Genomic DNA, 12,232 nt, shown 5'->3' with positions numbered 1-12,232 from the left:
ATAGATATTTTTATGACGGAACACGAAAATACTGTCCCACAACTATCGAATAAAAAATGGATTATGTCTCTTGCATTTATGGTAGATATTACCTTAATGAACTTAATTTGAACTTGCAGGGCCAAGGTAAATTACTATCAGAGCTGTTTTCTGACATAATAGCTTTTGAAGGCAAACTATGTCTGTTGAAGAAACATATGATGGAACAAAATCTACATCAATATATTTGTTGCAAATTTGCATCTACAGTTGAATGGCAAACATAAAAGGAAATTTTTTTGTTGCTACTATTGAAGATTTACAAACGGAATTTTCAACAAGATTTGTGGATTTTCATAAAAGCATTGAAATGCGATTATTTTTGAACCCTTTTAATGTCGACATTAACGACGTACCAAACCAACTACAGATGGAAGTTTTGGAATTACAACACAATGAAACATTAACGAACACATTTTTGTTAGAAAATGTCCAAAAATTTCAAGAATTAATCAGTTTCGCAAACAAGATGATAGTCGCATTTGGAATCGCATACATTTGCGAACAAGCATTTTCTGCCATGAGTTTTAGAAAAAAATAAATTTCCTTCTCGACTGACTGATGAATATTTGCATGCTTTGATTCGAATTTGCACCTCAGGTTATAAAATGGATCTAGATAATTTGGCTAAAGGAAAACAATCACAAAAGGCACATTGTGATGCATAAACTATCTTACTTTGTTTTTAGGTGATAATTTTTCATTGAGTTTCATTTTCATGCTTGTTTCATATCATCATCATCAAATTCCTGACATGTACCTTCAAGGGGTGTACAGGATATGATAATACTACATGAAAAATGTACATCATTACTTCCTATCTACAATTTTCCTCCAAATCAGTCTGTTACTTGTCAAGACTCCAACATTATCAGATCTTATATTTCTATTGTCTAAGGCAGTGCTTCCCAAACTTCTGGATGTCAGGGCCCCCTTTGCAAAAATTAAAATATGTCACGGCCCCCCTCGAAAAAAAATCGTAAAATAGAGAGATATATTATTATAATATTTATTGTATTTATATTCAATACAAAACATACAAAGCGAATATTGCAAAAATCAAATGCATATATTACATTTTTTGCCTCTTACCGTTTGGTTCTGAAGACGATGCGAGCTGTTCTGGTAAAATATGAAATACTGTCCTTTTTTTTGAGTCTGTTTCTGCTTCTTCTGATTGTTTGCAGGATTTTTTTTTTTATTTTTTATCAGCCACTTATCTATCTCAGGGTTAAATTTTTTAACGTAGAATAAATCAAATAATATCACCACTTACCGATGCTGGCACACCACAGACTGATAACATGAAATTAGTGAATATACCTGAATAAGGGAATCCCCGGACCAGGAACTTTAAGGTAATTAAGCCTAACGCGAAACAGACAGCAAAGGCAGGCTATTAAAACATGCATATGATTGGTGAGGTATTAACAAAAGATTGCACAACCGAAAGATAAAAGCATAGCTGACAATTGAGTTGAAATGCTAACTCTCTTCAACCGAATTCCATATGTGAAACTGCCATAACATTCATTATATATATATATTACTTAGTTTTAACACTTTTATGGATTTTAACACGTTCGGTTGAATTTTATTGCTGCCTTGGGAAATCGAACTCACACACATCTAATTAATAACAATAGTTTTTAGTTAGATACTGTGTTTGCCCATGCAACATATGATTTTATTTCAGTCTATACAGCATAGTTTCTGTATGAGGGGACATGTGATTCATTAATTAGTGTGTTTTTATCCCAGTTGTGTCTAATTGCACTGTTTGTTGAGAAATATATTACACAGACTCCTCATACCTTATTCACTGGCATAATAAAAGTACTTGTTTTTATTGCTTCTGCAGTATAGTGGCTGTTAGGGAAGGCATGTTGTTTACCACTGCAAGCGAGTTACTATCTTTCCACATGAACTTGTTTAAGCTTTTTTTCATGTGTAAAGTATATGTAAAACTTTTATTGGTAACAGAAAACTAGCTCGGATGACAGTGATAATGTAAAACGAGTTTTGATATGTATATAAAGTCAATATCAACAGTCCCTGATTACGAACGCGTGATGAAAGGGACAGGAAGATTTGGAGCTTCCCTGGAGAGCATTCAAAGTAAATACAATTAACCACTGCTTTGAAATGAAACATATGAATAAGCAATATTTACTAATATTCATTAAGTGCCGAAATATGCAAGAAGCAAAGTTTGAACCAACTCCACTGTGTGAATTTTTCCATTAAAATATAAAACATAACAAAAAAGAAATAATAAATAATAAAAGTTAAATATGTTTCTTTTAAAATAAAAAAATCGACTTAGTTGTAAAACATTTTAAATTTGTTTTCATTATTTCATGGACCCTCAACAAAACCTATGGCCCCAAGGGGACCACGGCCCACAGTTTGGGAAGCGCTGGTATAAGGCACTTTGTACCATATCAATCCACCTATATCTTGGTCTTCCTCTGGGTCGTTTTCCTGCCAACCTGGCAGAGAACACTTGTTTTGCTAATCTTTACTCACCCTATTCTTATTCCATATGAATTTATTCAATTAACTTCATACCATACCAGATTTGTTGATTCTGTTGTCTATTTCCATATTTAATTTACCATCTTCACTAAAAATCGTGCTTAAGTAGCTGAAATTTTTTACTTGTTACACAGGTTCTCCATTCAGAATGCAGTTGACATTTTCAACGATTCTGTCTATTTTCATTGTCTTTGTCTTTTTATTGCTGATCTTCATAGCATATCTGTTACAACTGTTATTAAATTTAGTCAGGGAATCTTGCAGACTTGTAGCAGATTTATTTAGAAGTATAACATCATCTGCATAAAGCAAAGAGCTGACATTAACATCTCCAATTCTGATATCATGTTTAATACCACTTTCCTTTATAATGTGATCCATATAGATAATGAATAACAAAGGGGATAATGTACATCCTTGTCTCACACCAGTTTTAACATTAAACCTTGTACTTCCTTCAATTCTAACTGCTGACTTACAACTCAAATAAAGACAAAGTATTGCTTGATATAATTCCCCATTGACACCATATAACTGTAGCATATTGAATAGCTTCTCTCTTGGCACCTTGTCATATGCCTTTTCCAGATCGACAAAACTTAAATACAGATCTTTGTTATATTCCCATGCCTTCTCAACTATTTGTCGTAAAGTGAAGATCTGATCCTGACAGCCTCTATTTGGTCTGAATCCAGCTTGTTCTTAACCAAGCTTTTCTTCCACAATTCTTCTCAACCATTTCTCAAGTATACTTGCATAGATCTTGACAGGAACACTCAGTTGGGAGATACCTCTGTAATTCTCACATTCAGTTTTATTTCCCTTTTTATATATTGGTACTATTAGAGCACTACTCCAATGATCGGGAATTCGTCCCTCTGTCCAGGCTTTCTGAACTATGCAGTGCAGCCACTGTAAGACTTTTATACCACCATACATCAGCATTTCTGGTCGAATATCATCTACTCCTGCTGCCTTTCCACATTTCAAGCCTTTGATGGCTTTTTCTACTTCAAGTATGGATATGTATTACTGACTGTGTGCCTGTGGAGTGTTTTTTACCACTGTGCTATCACTGCTTATTTTATTTAGCAATTTTTCGAGTAATTACTCCATACTTCAAGGATATCTTTTTCTCCTGTTTTCATGTCACCTTTATCATCTCTAACTCCTTTTACAGCACTCTTTCCTCCATTTCTAAGCTTCTTCAACAACCTCCAGAATATCTTACCACCTTCTTGATATTTATTTTCTATGTTCTTGCCTAAGTCCTCGCATGACTTTTGTTTAGCTAGTTTTACACAGCGTTTCGCTTTCTTACACTTGTCTCTGTATTTTCTAAGAGCAAAAGCTGACTTATTTGCCAGGAACTTTTGATATGCTTTCTTCTTTTCTTTCACTGCATCTTTAACTTCCTGTGTCCACCATGGAGTTCTGATTTTTCTATCCTTGCAGACAACCTCACCACGTGCCTCTCTGGCTGAATCAATCATGGTTTTCTTCAAGGCTTGCCACTGAATCTCCAAGGTTTGGTTCCTGTTCTCAAATTCTTTCATTTTTTCTTCAATAATCTTTGTTTATTTTAGTCTACAGTTCACATCTGAGAGCTACTCAACTTTTATTCACTTTAAAACTTTCTTACATGTTATTTTTTTCAATATGAAATTCAATTTTATCCTGCTCAAGACTAAATAGTGATTGCTTCCAATTTCAAATCCTCTCTACACTCTGGTGTCCTGCACCAGGGAGAAAACATCACTATCAACAATAACATAGTCGATGAGACTTTTCTTATTCCTTGCCTCTTCTCTCCATGTGAATTTGTGCACATTTTTATGTTGGAACATGTGCGTTAGTAATAACCAGTCCATGTTCTGAGCAGAAATCCAACAGGTATTGCCATTATTATTAGCTTTGCCCTTTTCTCCAAATTTTCCCAAAATATTTTTGTGTCTGACAATCATTTTCTACTCTGCTATTTAGTTCCCCCAACAAAGACCAACTTTTCCATTGTGTCAGTTGCTTTTTCTAAAGCATCAAAAAATTCCTCCGCTTTTACCTTAGTAGAACCTTCTGTGGGACCATAGGCACAAATAAGTCTCATTGTCAAATTCCCCATTTTGATATTTGTCCACATCACTCTACTTGAGACTGCCTGCCATTCAAGAAGATTAGCCTCGTATTTTGTGTTGAATACTATGGCTACTCATTCTTTTCCTTGATTGTCATTGTCTGAATTAATATAACATTTTGTATTTATTGCTCAGAAAGATCTCACCAGTTTTTGTCTTTTTTGTTTCAGTCATGCCTATTATGTCGATCTGGTACTTATCTAATTTCTCATCTAGCTCCATTTCTTTGCCATTCAGGCTTCTTATGTTGATAGTACCGATCTTTAACTCTGGTGATGTTGAGTTGAGTTTTCAGATTTGTTCCAGTAGCTGACTTTTCGGTGTTTGCCCTGGTTCCCTGGTGAAAACAACGGGGGGGCCTTGTTTACCTGGGTGACGCCCCAGCCGGCATGAAATTTTGTCATGTTGTACCATCATTTTCTATATTGGTTTAAGCCAATATGAATACAAATTTGGTTGGCTAAATCCCAAATTGCCAGTCCATCCTCGTTCATTCAGTATCCAGATAGATACCCAACAGGGTGCACCACGAGAAGGTGAGGTTTGGACATTAGGTCTGAAGCCCTGGTCGGTTCTCCACATTCCTTTAAAGGCTATGTGGAGGTCTCTTCTCAGTTATACAGCTTTGACCCTTAAGCACCCCTTGTTTCATATCTGGTATTTTAAATATTTTTGTGTTTTTTGAAGATTGATATAATAAAATTGATAACTTAAGTATTTTTTTCACTCACTATTTTCTCTTAATCAAACGCTTGCAGTCCAATTATTAAAAATAAAAGTTGAATGTGGCCTGCGAGTCTGAAAAGGTTGCTGACTCCTGCTGTAAACTATTACCATCAATGTGATATGAAGCATGTAATCTTTAAATCCCCAAGTGATTACCTTATATTTTACAACATTAAATTGACAACCGTTGTCCCTTGCCCACACTTCCAATTTATTTAAATTATCTGGTAAGATATCTACATCACCTTTATCAACTATTATTGCCCTACCCAGTTTTGCATCATTAGCGAACAGTTGAATATCCCCCCCCCTCAAATCTTCAGCTGTATCATTAATGTACAAATTAAAGAATAGTGGTCCTAGTATATAGCCCTGGAGTACTCCACTAATCATTATCATTTGCCTTGCTTCCACTCCACCATACACCACCCTCTGATATTAGTCTATCAGCCATCCTCATCCTCCTATCCATACCACCAGCCACATATCCATTTACTCCAACTTATGTAATAGTTTTCTGTGTGGTATACTATCAGATGTTTCCGTGCAGTATAGAAACTCTATAGAAACTACTGTATAGTCCAAAATCCTATAGAATCATTGATTTTCTAAAAAAATTCAACTAATCTTCTATTCAAATTTCATTTGAGCAGAAGATTAGTTGATTTTGAGAGTTTTTTTAATTTGATTTTAACAATTTGCTATGATAAGAATTACCTGTAATTTGCTTTTTATGGATGTACCATAGTTATAATTAGAATTACATGGTAATTTAGTTTAATCACAAAATTAAATTATTATACGTTACTAATTGTATTGTTCTCCGATTTGCTTAAAGGTAAAACATCTCTGATAAAGGCATTGACAAAAGATGCCAGTCTGGAGCCAAGAAATCAGCTGTTTGCAACATTAGATGTTACTGTTTATGAAGGAATTCTGCCATGCTATCAGAAAGTTCTGTTTGTTGATACAGTGGGTTTTATCTCTGATATTCCTATCTCTTTAATACATGCATTTGCTGCCACTCTAGAGGATGCAGTCCAGGCTGTATGTTCAGGCATTTTTTTAATCTCTTTCTAATTTGCATTTGTTAAGATTTTTTAAGATTAATTTATTAGCCACTTTAAAGCATTTATTACTTATTTGTTGTTTTATATCATTCATTTATTACTTAGGCATTTATGCACATTCTGATAGCATTACATCAATATTAAGAAGAAAAATTGACATTGTCTTTATGGTTGAATTTGAAGCAGATTATGTGCTGGCTGTCATAGAGAACTCAGTATATCTTTAAACTACTTTCAAAAATGGAAAAAAAAATATTAATAGAAAGTTAATAAATATCCATATATGTTGGACTCGTTAGAAGTTTGAAACTTTCTTTTAAGAAAGTGTATATGCTTATTTACAGATCTAATTATTATAAGAGATTTAGGAGGCTGTTTGTAACACTGCCATGATATAGGAAACTTCATGGGTAGGATGTTATCTGTGTATGGGAAAATAGTCAAGAGATGTTTGGATAGGAGGATAAATCAAGTGGGAGTAAAATGGATGAGTAGTATCATTAAGTAGACATTTCATAAAAAAAGAAAATGTTATGGAGAGAATATGAAAAAAAAAGAGAGAGAGAAAGAGGAGTGATCAGCATAGCCGAATCAAAATCAGATTATGAGACAAAATTAGTTAATAATATCACCCAGCAAAAGAAAACCAAAGAGTTTTCTTTTGCTGTGTGATAAATGAGCAGAAAAATAATTGTGGAAGAATAACTTTAATGAATGTAGATGGTAGGACCATAGTAGAAGAAATCACTAAGTAATCACTTTGTATCGTCTACTTGATGATACATCATTGCATGTGGGACCAATGTGCGAATAGAGGTAAATCACCTAGAGGCATTCAGGTTGTTACAAAATCTCAGTGTGGATACAGCCATGAGATTGGACTTTCCACTCTGTTGTAACAGATGGGATATTGGTCCTTGCATTACAAGAGAGTAAAAAAAAAAAGAAAATATAGTTTTGTTACAATCCAAGTGTGGGTGGGGGGAAAGATTGAGAGAGAGAGAGAGAGAGAGGAAAGACTGATCAGTATCTCAGACATTCTGATTAAGTTATTGTTATATTTGATTAAGAATTTAAGAGATTAAATTTGATTATGGCCAAGGCAGCTAAAGCCAGTGTATTATGTGTAAAAAGTGCATATTTTTCTTGTCAGTTCTCCTATTTTGCAGGATGACAGCCCAAATGTTTCTGGGAAGAAGAACCCTGTAATCTCCATATGAAACTAGCCAACTCATCTTACATTGAAAATCGCTTATAAAGGGTCTTCATTTTTTCACATCCCAGATTACACTTGAACCTACTTCTTTCCACCCATGGAGCATTGTCATTACTGACTTAGTTATGGAGGTTCTCAGAATTTGGGAATGGGTGAATAAGATTTTTTATTTTTATGGTTTTAGCGCATCAAAATAGCCAGCACCCTAAAATCCACTTTACAATGGAACTAGAAGCCAGTGACTGCCTGCCCTTCCTGGACACACTGATCACACATCTTCCAGAAGGTTCCTTATCATTTTCAGTTTATAGAAAACCCACACATACAGGGAGATACTTACACAAACAATCACACCATCACCCTTCTCAACAATATGGTATCTTAAAAACACTAACCCATAGAGCTAGAGCAATCTGTTCCAATGACATTGCTCTCACTGCTGAACTTTCTCACCTACGTCACACCTTCTTAACCAATGGTTATAATCCCCATAAGATAGATAACATACTAAATGCTACCTAGAAATTCCCTCTATCTACCACAAAAAACTACAACAAAACCATCACCCATTCCATACATTAAAGGCACATCTGAAAAGATATCTAGGGTGCTTAACAAACACCAACTACGCACAGTATTCAAACCTTATGTAAAATTAGCAACTCTCATCCGTTCACCTAAGGACAAATGCACTCCTTTATCACATCCAGGAGTCTATGAAGTGCCCTGTTCTTGCCATCGAGCCTACTACGGACAGACAGGAAGAACTGTGGACATCCGCCTCAGTGAACACAAAAAATATATCTGACACTTTCACTATGGCAAGTCGGGTCTGGCAGACCATGCTTTGGATACCCCTGCACACAGGATTAATTGGAAAGAAACAAAAGTAATGCACAGAAGCTTCTACAAGTCAGAGAGGTTGTTCCTAGAATCAACAGAAGCCTTAAAACATACTCCAAACCTTAACAAGTATGGCTGTATAAATCTACCAAAAATTTGGGACAGTCATCCTAAGACCAAATTAATATTTATTACTTTTATTTTATTTTTTAAAACTTTCTAAGACTATCATTTGGACTACTATTTCAAAATTTTGAAATTTTTTTTTTTTTTTTTAACCTAGATGGTGCCATATTAGGACTTTAGTCTTGTGTTGCATGCTACAGTTACTTATACTAGCCCTCACTGTTACACCGGATTGTGGTTGTCTTGCTTTTGTAACAAACTTTGTGTTGTGTGCTCTGAAGATGCTGGATATAATACCAGCAAAATATTAGCTTCTAAGTTAATATATAGTTATTTTCTTATCCATCTGTGTTCATATCATACCATGAAATCTATTACAACATGGGTGAATAAGAGTATGATATTCTATAGGCATATGACTTTCTGAAGTATAGATTTTGCTTTAGTAATTTACTCACTTTTTTTGTAATAATTAAGTGATAGTTGAGTTACAGTTGCTGTCTGGCCCCAAAATGAGAACATATTAACTACTTTTTTTTTTTATCTAATATAAACCATCTACATTCACAAATTAAATTCAGAAAAAAAAAGAAAAAAAAAAATCAGCTAACGCCTGTTTATTCCCGTATACGGGAGTAGGTGAGGCCATTTAGCCCTATCTAACTTTTGGAGACTGAGTGGGCAGTTCAATCTCCACTGGTACCCAATCAGAGACAGATGGCCCAAGGCTATCACTAATTAAGCGGTACGCAGTGAAGAGAGATGGCTCAAATGTGCCGCCATCTCGTGGTCCCTAACACAATATATTTAATGTCTGAAATAATGTGGGTTCTACGGTCGATTTTCTTGCGTTTACAGGACGAAAAACCTGACTTTCCGGGAGGAATAACCTGCTTGCCCATGCCAGAGATCGACTAACTCGGGAACCGGTCGAAAAAAGGCTTAGAAAAATTTCCTCTAGTCGCCGACTAGACTCGAAACCAAGTCTCCCTTCGTGCGGCCAAGCGCGGGGGTGTGCAAACGCCACATCCACTATATATATATATATAAAATATATATTTATATATATTTTATATATATATATATATATATATATATATATATATATATATATATATATATATAAAATATTTGTAATAAAATGCGCATTGTAACAATAAAAAGGTTGTAATATTGGTCATGTCTTGCAGTTCTCAAACATGAGTTTATCATATGTGGCTCTTACGTTAATCAAGTATGGCCACCCTTGGACTATAAGAATGAGTGGCATGGAGGTGCCCAGATATTGCAAATTATCAGTCTGAATACAGAATTAGATTTCTTTAATTGGCTGGTTGATTTAAGTCTCAGCCTGACAAGATTTCAAGAGAGGAGGAATGAAGATATAATTCATTGAATAAAGGGGGCTCCAAGACAGAGGATGTAACTATGCTATAAATTATATTTGACCAGAAATTATATTCTTGTTTTTATCTTTTATCCCAGTGTGAGCAAGCATTGCTCATGAAGAATCTTCATGATTAGGCTACTTTTATATAGAGGCTATTGACTTCAAATCAGATTGCCTCGGTATCCTCCCATTATCATCATCTACCACCTAAAAGATTATGTCAGTTGTTTAGATATCAGATATAATAACTAAATGGTTTAATTATTATAACCAATACATTGTCATTTCTTTCCTTAATATATGCGTTTGCTTGTAAGATGTGAAGAATAATGTAATCAGACTTCATTAACTCAATAATCTTACCAAGAAAGAATATCAGTCTTCCATGTTGGTATGGGGGGGGGGGGTGCTTTGGTAATTTATAAAATTTATAAGAAGAAAAACTGGAAGAAAGTTAAAATTGCTATGGCATTGATACATCTAACATTTTGTAATAGCCAGGCATGTGGCCTCTTCTCAGAAAAGAAGGTTTCAGTATCTGTTTCAGTATACCGGCTATTTTGTCTTTTTGATAACCTCTTTATCTCTTGGTTCATTCCAACACATTGCATTTTTATTGCCTTTCATGTAACACATTTTCAAAAGACATTGCAAGATTAATTTAATTGACATGTAAGCTTTAAGTTTTTAATTGAGATATATTAAGAAAGGTTGTTCGAAATTTCTTAACAGAATAATGCATCTGATCTCCAGGCTTTTGATGCCTGTTTCGTGTTTTTTTGAATTTAATCACATTCTCTCTCTCTCGCTTGTATTTTATTTATCACATTTGAATGAATCAGTTAGTGATATAGCCTGTGTATTCAGATCACCACTTAAAGCGTTGTCAATTTTAGTATATCACAATACTGTTGTACTATATATTTAAACTGTAGGATTTGAACAAGAGTTTGAATTTCATAGTTTTTCGAATTTCTCATTTACCATTAAGAAATTTGTTTTCAATTATGATTTTGCAAAATCTTTCATAGGACTTAATAATTCATGTTCGAGATATCAGCCATCCTGATGCAAGTATTCAGAAAATTGCTGTTCTTGAAACATTATGCACCCTTAATATTTCTCATAAATTGATGTCAAGCATAATTGAGGTTGGAAATAAAGTGGACCTCAGAAAAAGGTAAAAGATTTTACTTTCCTTTTCTGTCATTCCTTTTTCACAGGAAGTGGTTATGTGCTTAATATTCATATTCGGTTTGGCTTCAGTATTTGACTGATTATTACAACATATTTTTCAGATATTCAGATTTGACCAAATTAGTACAAAGATTTGGTATTTGACTGGCCAAATCAAAATAATTCATTATATGAGTCATGACAAACAAGCCAGTCAGAAAAGGCTCCTCTTATTTCGGGAGACTACATACACTATCCGATCAAACGACTGGACACCTACTCGAAACTGTAATCAGACTTTCCCTGTGACACAATTTCCAGTAGTGGACATTAATACAAGGTGAGTCCACCCTTTGCTTCTACAAGAGCTCTAACTCTGCCGGGGAGACTTTCTACCAGGTGTCAGAATGTCTCTGGAGGAATGGCAGCCCATTCTTCCTGAAGAGCTGTAGCCAGAGCAGTTCGTGATGTGGGTCATTGGAGTTTGGAGCAAAGTCGGCATTCTAATTCATCCCAAAGGTGGGATTCAGATCAGTGCTCTGGGCCAGCCAGTCCATTTCTGGAATGTTATTATTCACAAACCATTCCCTTACAGACCTTGCTTTATGGCAGGTAGCATTGTCATGCCAATACAGACAATAGTCATCACTGAATTGATCTTATACTGTGGACAGTACCCAACAGGTCAAAATGTCCTCGTGCCCTTCTGCATTTAGATTTCTGTGTAGTGTTATGAAAGGGCTAAGTCCATTCCATGAAAAACACCCCACATTGTAATGCCACCTCCTTCAAATTTCACTGTTGGCACTACACACGCTTGCAGGAATTGTTCTCCAGACATTTGCCACACCCAGACCCTCCCATCAGACTGCCACATGGTAAAGCGTGATTCATCACTCCAAATCACATGTTTCCAGTTATCCACTGTCCAGTGGCATCGCTCTTTACACCACTGCAGGTGGCTCTTAACATTCAC

General features: G+C 35.1%; 1 protein-coding gene across 1 annotated transcript in view; it reads left to right on the top strand.

Annotated features, from left to right (window-relative positions):
- The window catches only part of LOC150092567 (GTP-binding protein 6), a 203,553-nt gene that overhangs the window by 140,005 nt on the left and 51,316 nt on the right, over positions 1-12,232 (top strand). The window contains exons 6-7 of the mRNA XM_090414235.1: positions 6,274-6,482; positions 11,112-11,260. Coding sequence (XP_090270361.1) covers positions 6,274-6,482; positions 11,112-11,260 — 358 coding nt within the window. The remainder of the gene's footprint in view (positions 1-6,273; positions 6,483-11,111; positions 11,261-12,232) is intronic.

The sequence above is a fragment of the Typopeltis vanoorti genome, chromosome 25 (assembly GCF_054136105.1).
Source record: "Typopeltis vanoorti isolate ZY-2024b chromosome 25, IOZ_Tvanoo_1.0, whole genome shotgun sequence".
NCBI lineage: Eukaryota > Metazoa > Arthropoda > Arachnida > Uropygi > Thelyphonidae > Typopeltis > Typopeltis vanoorti.
Note: the sequence above shows the minus strand (reverse complement) of the source record. Positions and strands in the feature narration are given on the sequence as shown.